At 55.5% G+C, this 14,456-nt stretch overlaps 1 protein-coding gene and 1 long non-coding RNA gene across 3 annotated transcripts; both read right to left on the bottom strand.

Moving 5' to 3' along the window:
* Positions 1–140: 140 nt before the first annotated feature.
* On the bottom strand, positions 141–6,195 carry ZNF213 (zinc finger protein 213). Of its 2 annotated transcripts, none has more exons than XM_047838409.1 (6): positions 5,902–6,195; positions 4,269–4,775; positions 3,419–3,542; positions 3,155–3,225; positions 2,817–2,940; positions 141–1,802 (listed from the first exon to the last, which is right to left on the bottom strand). In XM_047838409.1, the coding sequence occupies exons 2-6, from the start codon at positions 4,665–4,667 to the stop codon at positions 1,072–1,074; spliced, it is 1,449 nt and encodes a 482-aa protein (XP_047694365.1). In that variant the 5' UTR covers positions 4,668–4,775; positions 5,902–6,195; the 3' UTR covers positions 141–1,071. The 2 variants fall into 2 exon arrangements, with proteins under 2 accessions (XP_047694365.1, XP_047694364.1); XM_047838408.1 differs by having other exon boundaries at positions 5,664–6,195.
* Positions 6,196–9,711: 3,516 nt separating this feature from the next.
* LOC125154303 (uncharacterized) lies at positions 9,712–11,527 on the bottom strand. Its single transcript, XR_007147748.1, has 2 exons — positions 11,439–11,527; positions 9,712–11,241 (listed from the first exon to the last, which is right to left on the bottom strand). It is a non-coding gene; the product is annotated as an uncharacterized LOC125154303 (long non-coding RNA).
* Between the last annotated feature and the right edge of the window lie 2,929 nt (positions 11,528–14,456).

Raw genomic sequence — 14,456 nt, forward strand, 5'->3', positions numbered from 1 at the left:
CCGGAAGCCAAGAATGTGGCTCCACCTGGTGACCACCCAGTACCAGTACCACCAGGACAACTGAGCCAGGAGGCCCAGAAGTAGGAGTTCCAGGTCCCCCCCACCCCTAACAACCACATAAACAACAGAACAGTCTGAAGGAAGTTTCCACATTTATTCAAAGTCCTCTGCTGCCCTTTTGAGAACAGCAGGGCCCAGCTCCTTGAGAGAGCCTGTGGTCTGTCCCTGGGAATGCCAATCTGCAGACAATGCAGGTGGCGCCGTGGAATGCAGTGCTTAAGGAGTCAGCGACAAGTGCTGACAGAGTGCTAGTGTTAAGTATTACAAAGCCCACACCTCTGGAGAGGGGAGCAGCGGGGAGCAGCCAGCCTCCACAGGCCCCGTCCTTGTCTATACTGTCAGCCTCCTGTCCCTGAAGCCACCACCACCCTCACTAGATTGGCAGGGGGTGGCCCTCAGGGACTCACTGGGGGCAAGTCAGCCAAGTGCAGAGGCGGGCAGTTCCCCACCTCCGGACAGGCAGTGGTCAGGGCCTGGCCGCGGGAGGGGGTGTAGGGCCAAAAGCCCCTGCGGCCACGCCGGGGACCCAGATCCTCACAGGTCTGGGCTGTCCCTCCCAGAGCCTGGCAGCACCCTGTGGGTCAAGGCTTGTCCTCTGCACCCACCGAAAGGCACAGCTTGGCAGGGCAGAGGGCCAGGCCCAGGGCCCCAGCAGGGTGCAGGGAACATGAGTCACGGGACAAACAAGGCTGGGGGGCGGGGACCCAGAGCCCTGCCAACGAGGGATGTCCTCACACATCCCTGACACCCTGGCCTTCCGCCCCCGCCCCCCACCAGGCCAGGGGCCGGGAATGTGCTGGGGCTTCAGGAAGCCAGAGGGGCAAGAGAAACCCCAGGGGCGAGACAGGGAATGGCCAGGAGGTGACAGACAGGGGAGTGTCGGCCAGGCCCAGGGGCCGAGACGAGCAGGGGCGCAGGGATGGCGGCCGCCCACGCCCACGGGTGGAGAAGCCCGGAGTGGGGGGAGACACCGCCCCGTCCCCGGCCGGGCCACGCGGCCCCCGCCAGCCCTCAGCCCACGGGCTGGGCCATCTTGGCGTGCAGGCTCTGGTGGGCGATGAGGTGGGCGCGCTGCTTGAAGCTCTTGTCGCACTCGCCGCAGCCGAAGGGCCGCTCGCCCGTGTGCACGCGCCGGTGGTCCAGCAGGTAGGAGCGCAGCGAGAAGCTCTTGCCGCAGTCACTGCAGCCGAAGGGCTTCTCGCCGGTGTGGATGCGCTGGTGGTCGGCCAGGTAGGCGCTGCGGCTGAAGCTCTTGCCGCACTGGGCGCAGGAGAAGGGCTTCTGGCCCGTGTGCACGCCCTGGTGGCGCACCAGGTCCGAGGAGCTGCGGAAGCTCTTCTCGCACTCCTGGCACTTGTGCGGCTTCTCGCCCGTGTGCGTGCGCTGGTGGCGCGCCAGGTCCGAGCCCCAGCGGAAGCGCTTGCCGCACTGGCCGCAGCTGTGCGGCTTCTCGGCCGCCAGGTCCCGGAACTGCCGCCGGCGCGTGGGCGGCCGCCCCCTCCGCGCCCCCGCGGCCCGCCCCAGGGGCGCCCCCGGCCGGGCCTCACCCCGCCACGTCTCGGCCTCCTCGGGGCTCCAGGACACAGTCACGTCGCCGCCACGGCCCCCGCCACCGCCGGCCTGGCCCCGGAGCGCCGTGGCGGCCTCCTCCAGCCGGGACTGCTCGCTCTGGCTCTCGGGCCCCAAGCCTGCAAGCCGAGAGGGGGCGGCCTCTTCGGTTCCACTGGGTTCTGGGACCAGAGCTGGGGCGAGGCAGAAACGGCACTCAGGATCAGAAAGCCCTGGGCTACAGAGACCCAAGCCTCAGTTTCCTCGTCCATAAAATAGGGGCCTGATAAAATGCCCGCAGAGAAACACTTCGGAGGCAGAGGCAAGGAAGGAGGCCGGCTGGGCTGATCTGCCTGCAGAGACACTTCCTGATCACACCCCTGACTTTTCCACCCCCCCGTGTCCGCACTGGGGCCCGGTGTCCCACGGTCTGAACCCTGGCTTTGCAAACTCTAGAACTGAATCGATTTAGGTAGTTTGCAAATTATCCAAGCTCTCAGGGCTTCTTACCAGAAACTGAGGAACCACACGGGTTCGGCCTATGTGGCTGCTCTCACCCCACCAGCTTTTGTCCCTTGACTCAAGAACAGAGTTCAATAGGGAGTGATCCTCCTCTTCCCATGGGGTCAGGTGGATTAAATGAGATGATCCCCAGACAGTGCTCAGACAGCCTCTAGCTTGGAGAGGGGCCCCAGGAGGGTGGCCCCTGAAGGGCGGGGCCCAGGCGTTGGCACATATCCGGCAGCTGCTTTCGCTGTCAGCACCTCTTGTGGGGCAGGCGAGGGGACCTCACAAACTACTTCAGAGTCCCTTGGCCTCTCTGAGTCTCAGATCCCTTGTGTGGGAGCCGGGACAACACTTCTATGCACCAGGCTGTGAGAATCACAGGAAAATGCCCGTATGAGAGCTCAGCACAGTGTGGGCACGCTGCAAGCACCCCTCACATGGTAACACACCCTCACAGGCAAACAAAAACGAACATTAACACAAATAAGAAATCATCCAGTGTTCTTGAAAAGACCCAGGAAAAGCCCACTTTCGAGCCAGCTCGAAGACTGGTGTGGGAAAACTGAGGATTCCAGCGGGACACACGGGAGTGTGTGGCCTGCTTGGGCCAACCATCCAGTGCTGGACCCCCCAGGAAGGGTGCTGCCTCCAGTTCAGAAGAGCCAAGGACCCCAGGGATCCTGGCTGCACCTGCTGCTTACCCAGGGCAACATTCCGGGAGTTTTCCCGCTTTATGTCCCAGAAGAGATCCCTCTGAGCAGGGTCCAAGGACCCCCATTCTTCCCGGGAGAAATAGAAGGGAACATCTCCAAACGTCACAGGTCCCTGGAGTGAGGTGAGAAAACCTGGCTCGGCACTGCCACTCAGGGCTCCCCAGGCAAGCCATGGGTGGGGACAAGATGGGAGCTGGGATGGGGAACAGGACAGGTCCAGGCAGGACCAAGATGGATAGAAGAGGTCTTGATGAGAAGACGACGCTCATTTTAGGGACGTGACAGCACAGAGGGCCTCAGAGGGGACACAGGGACTAGTAACTCACGTGGACATCAGAGGCAAAGCTGGTGCCGGTGTTCTCTCCGCTACTCCCCTCTTTAAGACCAGGCAGCTGGGCTGAAGAAAAGCAGAGACCCTCAGAGAGGCCAGCCCAGGCCAGGGTCCAGATCTCGCACATGTACACACACACACACAAGCACCCTTTCCTAGGCTCCTTAGAACAGAAATAACCTTCCCGCTACCCTCAAGGCAACAAGCGGGAAGGAGCCAGGCCCCTGCCCAGCCACCTGTGGCCCACAAGCTTACTCACCGCCATGGCTGTGCTGCTCCCAGAGTACAGGTGGCCAGCTTCGTGCCCCCACTTTCACGGGAAGCCCCTTGGCCGGGGGTCCCTGGACTGTGGCCTCGGGTTCCACCTCCTCTGAGGGCACTTCCTGTGCAGGAACCACAACATGCTCATCAGCACCGAGATCAGACGGGGGAGACAGAGCTTAATCCCTGGGAAGGAGACACAGGACACGTCCCTCAGGAGGAAGGGGCGTGGGGAAGGAGATCAATATGGGTCCCGGGAAAATCCAGAGGAGAATGTTCTGTGTGCCCGAGGGCACTCCCCGATCAAGCGTGAGGCAAGAACGGCCCCCAAAAGCCAAAATCACAGAACCACTTACTAAGGGGATGTGGGGGCAGATCTCCAGGCCAAGGGCGAGCCCCACACCCCAGCCACTCATTAGCACCTCCCCAAGGGTCAAAATCGAACACCCCCCAGACAGCAGGGTTCACACGGACAGCTAGCTTCTCACATCCACTCTGGTGCTGTCATGACACATACCACTGTACCCCCAGGGCCCGGCCGACAGCGGAACACGGATGAACATTTGCAGAACCTGTGTGGAGCTAACATCTGCCTTCCTGGAACACGCCCACTTTGATCCTGCCACCGCCCTCCAAAGCCACCAAAACTAAACGACTCATTTGGACAGTGTCTTTCAGAACCACAACACCTGTTATGATGTACTCCTGCGGATGCTCCCTCTGGCCCCGCATCCCTACCACCCCTGGAGGACTCGTTTCCAGGGAGGACTTCCTCTAGGAGAGGAGACGGCCACCTCCCTTCAGCCAGGAGCCATCCAGGGGCCCTGGGTGTGGGAGGGGCCCCTCACCTGTGGCCACGCTTTCGCCGGCTGCTTCTGCAGGACCTCCACCAAGGCGACGGCCTCCTCCCCACTGCCGGGACACCGCTCGCGCACCCAGTCCTGGACGCCTCCGGGCAGCACGCTCAGGAACTGCTCCAGCACCAGCAGCTCCAGGATCTGCTCCTTGGTGTGCAGCTCGGGCCGCAGCCAGCGGCAGCAGAGCTCCCAGAGCTGGCTGAAGGCCTCGTGGGGCCCGCCCACGTCCCTGTAGCAAAAATGCCGAAAGCGCTGGCGGCAGGCCTCAGAATCCCTGCTGTCTTCTTGCGGGGCGGAGTCCTGCTCCCACGAGGAATCTTCTACCTTTACGATCAGCAGCCCTTCTCCCTCCCCAGGAGCCTCATCCTGAGGCTCTGGGGGTGCTGCCATTCCCCTGGCCTAAGGACTGGTTGGCCTCAATCTGGGCCTGCGAGCCTGCCCCTCAGTCTCCCAGAGGAATCTCCTGTGGCAGCCGGGTGGGCATCTGGACGAGGACTCCTGGGGAAAGAGCAAAAAGGAGGAGGGAGGCAGTTCATGAGCAAACACCAGCCTGCTCCTGGCCTTTCCTGGCCTTGAAATCTTTTTTCGGCTGTTCTTGATCTCCTTGCTCCTGTGACTCTCTTTTTTTCTGCCCAAACAGGTCCATAGCTCCTTATCCTCAGCTCTGAAATCCCAAGCTCCCAGGCTTTTACTCCCTGGCCTACTGATATGAGCGTATTTATAGTCTCCATTTATCTCACTAAATGGAAATGTTCATATGTTTTACAGCAAAAACATTTTTGTATGGATTCAGTTTGTAAATATTCATCAAGCTGTACGAACCATGTGTATTTCTGTAGGTGTCCTACACCGTGAGAAAAAATGTAATTAATACGTTTGATTATTATCTATTGCTGCAAATTTTGTTGGTGGGGTCACTTGATATACCATGTGTACTGTATTATCGTTCTCAAATTTGAAAACTTCCGAATTCCAAAACACATCCCGGACTTTGGGTGCCAGCGAAGAGCTCACAGAGACACCTGTCTAAGCCATTTATCCACAGGTACGTATGAATGAATGACACAAATTTATCCCTTACATCACTACTCTTACAATACTCCCGAAAAGTATGGATTTTGAAAATTTCCTTAATTGCTCTCTGAACAAAAAAATGTGACACAGACCATCGAAATAAAGGGGGGAGGGAGATTTAAACAATACAGAAACACAAAAAAGAGAAACTCCCGTAATTCAGTTGCACCCTCCCATCAACAGCATAACATATGACCTCCCAGACTTTCCCCTGTCCATCTACTGAAAAGGTATCTATAGAAACGGGGAAAACCAAGTGTGTGTGTGGGGGGGGGGGGGGTGTTTACATAAACGAGGTCTTAATGCACATACTATTTTGCAACTTGCTTTTCCACCTAACAATGCTTCTTCGTTAGCCGCTCTGCGAGATTCCACGGTACGAATGCGCTCCAGTAAGAGATTCACGTCGTTTCCAGTCCTCTACTACACGCTAAGCACTTTATTTACTTTGTTCTTACACTCCTCGCAACGCCACTGAAAGGTACGCGCTCCATCCTCATCCTCCAGTGACCATGGAGAAGGCTGCGCTCGGAGAGGGCCAGGGACTCACCAGGGTCGCTCGCAGGACGCGGCGGGCGAGAAGGCGGACCTGGTCGGAGCCCTGCGCTCCGACCCCGGCGGCCTCGCCTGCGCGCAGCTGAGAGGGAGCGGGCGGGTAGTGGACACAGGCGCGTCCCCACCCCCGGCACTTCCCAGAGGCACGCGCCCCCTTCGGCCTCCGTCTCGGGACGCCGACCCCGGCCGCCCGGAGCCCCGACGTCGATCTCGGAGCTCGGCGGCCCGCGTCGCGGGTCCCGCCCCCGGGCTACACACCGCCCACCACCGCCCAGGGTTCCTAGTTCCGCCGCCAGGTCCCTGCGCCGGAAGTTCGCGCGGGGCTCGCCGGGAAACAACAAGGCGCATGCGCCGCAACAAGCCCTCGAACTACACGCCCCAGGAGGCCGTTCGCCCAATTGAGTCCGCCTTCTCCCCGATGGATAGCCAATGAACGGGGAGAATTTCCAAAGTTGGCCAATCAGGAGGCGGTGGCGCCCTGCGCCTCACCACCAATGCCCCCATACTCGGGTCTGTGTCTAGATTCGTGCTTTCAGATTTCTCTGAAAATCTAAAAGGCCACTTAAGGGCGAGAAGGGAAAGAAAAGCCCGGTCTGGTGGGCCGAGCCGGCGTCTGGCCCAGCCACGAGTAGAGCTCCTGATCCGCCGGAAGGGATCCCCTGAGGACGAACTCTTCCTTCCGCCCTCCTTGAGTCAGACGAGGGCGGAAGGCTGAAGGCCCGCGCGCGACCCAGGAACTGGAGCTCGGCCCCGGGAGACTCATTTCCAGCCCCTTGGGTCCCGCCCTCGCCTCAGTCTTTACCGCCCCTAGAGAGGCGTGGAGCTTCCTGGGAAATGCAGTCCAGTGAGGGACGCGGAGCCTCCTGCGGCGATTCTCTCCCCCCACCGTCCTCCCCCCGCCCCCAACTTTAGCCTGGGTTGTGCAGCGGGACGCGGCAGGCGGGGACGCTGACCCCGGGGAGCCCCGCCTCGCTTTCCCACCGGCAGCTTCATCTGCGGGGCAGCGGGGTCCTCGGGGAGGGGAGCGCTGGGTTCTTCTTTCCATATATTTGTACCTGCTCCTACACTCTACGTCTCTACCTGGAGATCTGAGGCTCCAGATCTTTTCCTGAAATATAAAGAGCTCTCTTGGTTTTTTTTTTGTTTGTTTGTTTGTTTTTTGTTTTTTATTTTTGGGACAGAGAGAGACAGAGCATGAATGGGGGAGGGGCAGAGAGAGAGGGAGACACAGAATCGGAAACAGGCTCCAGGCTCTGAGCCGTCAGCCCAGAGCCCGACGCGGGGCTCGAACTCACGGACCGCGAGATCGTGACCTGGCTGAAGTCGGACGCTTAACCGACTGCGCCACCCAGGCGCCCCAAGAGCTCTCTTGTTTTGATTTGTTTTGATTATGCAAGTGTTGCATGCTTAGTGTAGAAAAAAGAAAATAAAGTATGAAAAATTATAAAGTTATTTATATCCACAAGGCTAGCTCCCGCAATCTGCTCCAATGTCACTCCCTCCAAGTGGCTTCCCCTAATCCTATGTAAACAGCACCCCCGCCATGCTTCTGTCCTGCCTTGTTTTTCTTTTATCGCTGCCTGACAGACTTGTGTAATATTTGTCTCCCAGTACTCGAGTATAAGCTCCGTGAGGTCAGAGTTTTCACTGCCCTACTTCCAGCACCTGGATTTGTGTCTGGCACAATATTTGTTGAATAACTGAGGACAAAAATAATTGAAGGTGAAAAAATATTCCCAATAAGGCCATTCAGAAGGGAGTATCATTAATATTTTAGCCTGTTCTTATACATCTATGGATATCTGTACTGTAGATCCGGAATCCTTCTATGTAAGTATTGTAGGTTGACTCAAAAATCCATCAAGGATATCTTTGCAGGTCACCCTATGTAAATAAAATGCATCTCTTTTGCAGACTGCATAGTATTCCATAGCATGCAAGTTCCATATTTTATTTTAAATCGCTTCCTCTTGGACAATTAGAATTTTTCCATTTTTCCGTATGTGCAGATCGTTTATGCAAACACCCACCTTCCCCTATTTGCTTGAACCATTTGCTGGAGAGCAAATGCCAAGCCTGCTCTGTGAAGGCTGCTAAAGTGGCTGCTGCTGCTGCTTTCTTCCCTCCCTCTACTGGCCCCGTGGAAAACTGCCCAGGGGAAAAAAAACTTGAAAGTCCCCTTTTCTAGGTGTGGATTTGGGATTTACAGTGTTCTTCCATCGCCCTCTATTGGCAAAGACTAGCATCAAGTTGACTAGCGAAGTAGAAAGGTCTACAGGCTGTAGTATCTCAGCGGGTGACAAAATGTGTGTGTTGGGGGCTGAGAAACAAAACACTGGCACATTTACCGTATATATTATCGGGCATTGCTGGCAGATGACAAGTCATTTGTATACGATTACATTGAAATTAATCACCCAGTAGCACTTCTTTCTAATTTTAGTTTATTTTTCTAGCTAGGAAGTATAATCTATAAATAATGAAAAAGTCAACATTCTCTTTCCAGAAAATTTATATTCATTTCCGGAATTTATACTCATCATTTTCTCAGTCTTAGTCCAGAACCCTCGAAACAGTGTCAAAAACTGAGGACAGGGGCGCCTGGGTGGCTCAGTCGGTTGAGCGGCCGACTTCGGCTCAGGTCACGATCTCGCGATCCATGAGTTCGAGCCCCGCGTTGGGCTCTGTGCTGACAGCTCGGAGCCTGGAGCCTGTTTCGGATTCTGTGTCTCCCTCTCTCTCTGACCCTCCCTCGTTCATGCTCTGTCTCTCTCTGTCTCAAAATAAATAAACGTTTAAAAAAATTAAAAAAAAATTGAGGACAGTAGGCATCATTGTCTTGGTTAATAAACAGTTTTGTGATTTATAACTGTCCATTGTTTGTCTCTGATATATATTCATGCTCATACTAAGGAGCATCTATTCTCATTTGCAGCAGAAAAGCTACTAGCTGTTCCCCAATATCTGTTTTCTCCCTCTATAGTAAGAATTTGGGGGGCACCTGGGGGGCTCGGTTAAGCCTCTGGCTCCGGTTCAGGTCATGATCTCACGGTTTGTTGAGTTCAAGCCCGTGTCAGGCTCTGAGCTGAGCCTGCCTCAGATTCTACCTCTCTCTCTCTCTCTCTGTCCCTCCCCCGCTCACGCTCTGTTGTGGTCTCAAAAATGAACGTTAGAAAAAAAATTAAACAATTTTTCAATGGGCACATGGCCGTTCAGAATAAGGAGTATACCTTCCCAGCCTCCCCTGCAGCTAAGTATGGCCATGTACTTAAACTGAAGGCAAGGAGATGTGAGAAGGCACGATTTTTTTATGTATCTTGTTCGAAAGGGATGGGTCATGTCTTCCTATTTTCTTTCCCCCAGCTGCTAGCAGAAACTTGGACCTAAAGGCACGGGCCATGCCAATGAAAGTAACCCCCAGAGGTATCAAAGCAATGAGATGGAAAGTGTCTGGATTCCCGACGATTGTGGAACGCACCAAACTAGCCCTAGATTTATACCCAAGCAGCGATGTGAGAAAGAAATAGATCCGGCGTTTAAGCCATTATTGCCTACTAAGAGGTTTTTTTTTTCATTAAAAATAGATGATAAAGGAGCACCTGGGTGGCTCAGTCAGCTGAGTGTCCGACTTCGGCTAAAGTCTTGATCTCTCAAGTTGAAGCCCTGCGACGGGCCCTAGGCTGACAGCTCGGAGCCGAGAGCCTGCTTCAGATTGTGTGTCTCCCTCTCTTTCTGCCCCCCACTCACACGCATGCGCGCGCACACAAACACCTCTCTCAAAAATAAACACACACCAAGAAAAATGTTAAAGAGATACAAATAAAAATACTTATTTTTATTATTTCCCCTATGGGATACTGGCTATTCAGAATTTCCATGTCTTCCTGCCTCCATTTTGACAGTTTTTAAAGTTTCTCTAGGAAATCATTCCTTTCATCTGCAATTTGTACATGGTATTCCCATTTGATAAAAAATGTTTAAATTAGCATGTATTGGGGCGCCTGGGGGCCTCAGTCGGTTAAGTGTCTGCCTCCAGTTCAGGTCACCATCTCAACGGCTGGTGGTTTCGAGCCTGGCATCAGGTTCTCTGCTATCGGTGCACAGCCCACTTCGGATCCTGTCTCCCTCCCTCTCTGCCCCACCCCCACTTGCCTGCAGTCTTTCAAAAACATACATAAAAACATTTAAACATGAGCATGTATGGTTCAATGCTACTCCTTGTTTTGGGATGGTGAGGTGAGGGCCTGGGTCCGTGCTGGCTCTGCAGGCTAGGCCCGCCACACTCGTCCTGACGTAGGCTGCCTACCTCCAGCCCACCTGCGCATGTTATCGTGAGAAATACACTTACATCTTGGTTAAGATCTTGCTCTTTTGGATCCGTTATTCGTAGTTGAACTGAATCCTAACTGATTCACTACCTCCTAAGATTGTGAAAGGATTAAATAAGTAAGAGAATATATATGTAAGACCACTTAGCCCAGCACTAACTTTTAACACACAAGAAGTGCTCAGTAAAGAGTGGTTTAGTCCCAGGGAGTTCAGCATCGCCAGGAACCTGTCACCTGGGCATGCCCACAGGAGTGTGGGGTACTTAAGAGGGTGCAGGATTTAGGCCCTCCAGGCCTTTTTTCCATTTTCTCCTTAAGATTTGAGCCAAACTTGTTCTGGTCAGTGGCCTGTGGGGACTGTAGTACTGATCTTCATGACTAGTCCAGAACTTTGTTAGTTGAGGAGAGAAAAACAGGTGCTCTAGGAGGTGACAGAGGTGCAGGCCACAGAGTGCTGTCTTTACAACCCAGGCAAGGGATCGTGTCTGACCACATCCCACAGGACGGCCAGAGGAGGAAGGGTGAACGATCCTCATAACCTCCTTTCTCCACCCTCTGCCACACGCCAAGGAGAAACTTCAGACCACAGTCCTGGGCACTGTCACCTTCTAGCCTCCCCTCCTGCAGTCATCTCCTACCTTCCCTCCCAAGAGAGGTGTCATTTCAGTCTCTTCCTGGTGGCCGGGCCTTTATTCATTCTGTTTCCTGTGCATGAAGTTCTGCCCCCAAATCCTAGTAAAATGGCTTCTTGTCTTTTCCAAGTCTCAGTTTAAAACTTCCCTCCTTGAAGAGGCCCTTTCTGACAATCCGTTCCTAATATTGTTTCACCCGTTCCTTTCTTTCTGATATTTGTCACTACTTGAAATTAATGTTTGTGTCACTTATCTGCATGTCGGTCTCCCTCACTAGACCGGAACCCCGAGAGGGCAAAGATCTTCTCTGGCCTTTTCACCGCTTATTCCTCAACGTTTAGCAAAGAACGTGGAACACTCGCGTTCATTCCGTATCTGGAAAATGAATGAGTGAATGCAGCAAAGCCCCTATTTAACGTTTCCCCGCCCTTTACCTCCCTCCACACAGCACCCAGAGCCACACCCACACCCCTCGCACTAGCCACCTCAGTCTCCCCGGCTCCCCCCGGAAGAGGACTGAGCTCTCCTTCTAGGCCGTTCCCGCCCCCGCGCCCGGCTCTCCCTGGCAGCACCGTCAGGCCCTGCTCCAAGGCTTGGAAGGTGCTAGAGCGCCGGCCGGCGGGAGGAGCGCAGGCGGCCACCGAGCTCCAGTGCAGGGGTCGTAGGTGCCTGATGAATGCGGGGTCCCGGAGTCTCCCGCCAGCAACGAGACGAGAGGACTGAGGGCGCCAAGCCGGAAGTGGCTCTGGCCCAGGCCCTCAGCCCTCTGCCCACGTCCAGTCTAGGACCGCAGGAGGCTTTGCATCTCGGTAAGCCCAGGCCGGCTGTGAAGTCTCGCGGGTTGGCGAAGCCGGTAATCCAGCACCCGGTCGCTGGACCCTTCTGAGCCCGACGCGTGGCAGAGAAAAAAAGGGAAATTGTCAAAGCGGAGATTTCCGGCCATTACCTGGCAATCTTGCGGCCCGGGGAGCGGAAGGGTGAGAGAGACGGTCGTGATTGGCCGGGTCCACCGGTGCCCGCCTCTTGCCCCGTCCAGACGTCTGATTGGCTAAGGGCAAGGGTGGGGGCGGGACATTCCGGAACCCATCTTCCTTGCTGTGAGGGCGCCCAGTGAGCTTGTCCCGCTTACGAGACCCTCGCACGCGTCCCGCCTCCCTACCCCGCGGAGTCACCCCAGCAAGGGAAGAAATGCCCCCAGACCGAGCTGGGCCCTGAGCCCCTTCGACCGGACTGGGCCTTGCCTTCGGGCCGCACAGGAAGCGGGTGGGGAGCCCACACGGAATATTCCCCGCCTCCGCGTTCGCCCTTCTTTTGACCGCGCAGGCGCAGGTAAACGGTGAGCACCCAGGTGGGGCTCTCCCGAGCCGAACCGAGCAGCTGGGCGGTCAGGTGTGAGCAGAAGCCAGAAGGGAACAGGCCACATCCGAGCGGATACCCAGAGACACGAAGGCCCTTCCCTGGCGTCCCCCCGCCTGGCCAGCTGCCTCTCCCTCACCAAATCACGAACACCCTTCGGCCTGACATTCTAGGCCCTTCCAAGATACCTCAGCTGCCTCTGCCGTCTTAGTTGCCCTTGTCAAATACCTAAATTGCCAAGTTCCACTCTTAAAATGTTCCCGACAGCTTTGTCCCAGAATGGTGGGCCTCTGGATGGGTCTCTAGGGAGAAGTGGACTGAGACCCACGGAGCCCTTGGTATCATGACCCTCCACATGGTGCTGTGAAAAGGGGAAACAGTTTCTCCTGGAGAGCGTGGCGTCCGAGTCCCTCAGAGGCCAGAGTGAAGTCTTTAAATGAGCCTCTGGCTCACTCAACAGATCTGAGTGGTTCAAGTCCTGGCACACTGGTCATGAAGCCCCAGGAAGCAAATAAATATCCACTCTGTGCTAAGCTTGCACCAAATGACCCACGCTCTCAATAGCGTTGTAGTAAGTGTCTTTCCCGCCTCTCTCTTTCATCAGAAAACTCGTTCCTGGGAGCAGCAAGTCTGCTTTATGGGTACAAGTCCCTCTTGCCCCTTACACTGAGCCAAGCGGAGAAATCCCATTTATGACTGAGCGACCAGATCCCTGAAGACAAGCTGAACGGAGGAAACAGCTTTCCTTGTCGCCTTTTCAAGAAAGAGCCATCTAACTCAACCAGTCCCGTAGCAACCCAACCCTAGATCCCACGGAGACCTCCCAGACACAACCAAGTTCTGCCTGGGCCTCCGCTAGTCAGCAGCTTTCTGGCATGCCGCTGATTACCCACCCCCCCACCCCACTTGCCATCTCCAGCTGGGTTCAGCACCCCTGAAAGTCAAGTTTACAGTCTGTCTTACTCTTTTTAGACAGCCCTACCTCATAACATGCATTAGACAGTCAGTAGTTGTCAGGGTGCATGGAAAGAGGAGTATTCTTTACACAACAAAATTCCTGGACCTGAACCCCAGCTCCCAGCTCACTGGTTGTTGGCTAAGTTATTGGATTTCTCTCTCAGCCTCAGTTTCCTCATCTACAGAACTGGGATGGAATCCACTGCTCAGAGCTATGGAGCGTAGAAGCGACATACATACACGGCACTTGGTCTCACACCTGGCAGGCAGCCACTTAACTGGCAGCTATTACTATTCTCAGTCCAGTCTCCTGTCCAAGCTCCCCTAGAGCTTGATCCATGGAAGCAGGTGGAGCCTCAACAGCCTCCCTCAAGCAGATGTCCTCAAGGTCAGCTGATGACAGAAGTGAATGTTATCTTGGGAGCTGAGCTGCAAATCTTGGATAATAAGTGGCTGAGCCCACTCCTCCCCGGGGGGGGGGGGGGGGGGATAAAGAATGGGAAATAGAAGCTACAGAGGTCAAAAACCAGAAGGCCAAGAGTAGAAGACCCAGGCAGAGGCAGATAGGGCAAATTATAAAAGACATGTACGAAGAGGCCAAGGAGGTGAAAAGTAGCAGAGGGAGCTGGCGGCAGCCTTTGAAGGCACCAGGAGGACCAGTGGTCCCTGTTAAGGGAGGAATCCTCACTGGATTGCGGCTGGGCCCCAGTGGAAGCAGATGGAAAACGTTCAGTCACAAAACAGGCTTCCGGTGCCTGAGACAGGAGACAGAGCACCAGACAAGGAACAGGAGTTTCCATGCTGGCTCAGCCCTGCTCCAGCTCCCAAAGAGAAGAGCCGGGGGAGGGTCCAGGGCTCAGCAGTCAATGTGCCTGGGACAAGAGTGATGGCAGCAGGAGCAGACCGCCCTGGCAGGGGGACCCACGGTCTCAGAAGTGGCTGGTTGGCTTCAGGTTTCTGTGCCCAGAAGCCTTTGCTTGTAGCCTTAGGGTCCTGATGCTTTGGAATGGCCCCAAGCCAGGTCAAGGCTGGGGACGGGAGTACCCAAGCCCCACAACCAGGATTTCAGGGACGCCTCAGCCACGTTGGCGCCAACGTGGCTGACCCGGGAGCCCCGGGAGTCGGCGTCACCACCGGGGCCCCCACGAGACAGAGCATAGGCAGTGGCTGGAACTCCAAGGCCTTTAATTCGCAGCTAGCTAGCGTGCCTGCGCCTCGCCCCAGCTCCTCCCCACGGTCATGCTCCGCCCCCATGCCAGCACCTCCCTCTCCCTGCC

Source organism: Prionailurus viverrinus, chromosome E3 (assembly GCF_022837055.1).
Source record: "Prionailurus viverrinus isolate Anna chromosome E3, UM_Priviv_1.0, whole genome shotgun sequence".
NCBI lineage: Eukaryota > Metazoa > Chordata > Mammalia > Carnivora > Felidae > Prionailurus > Prionailurus viverrinus.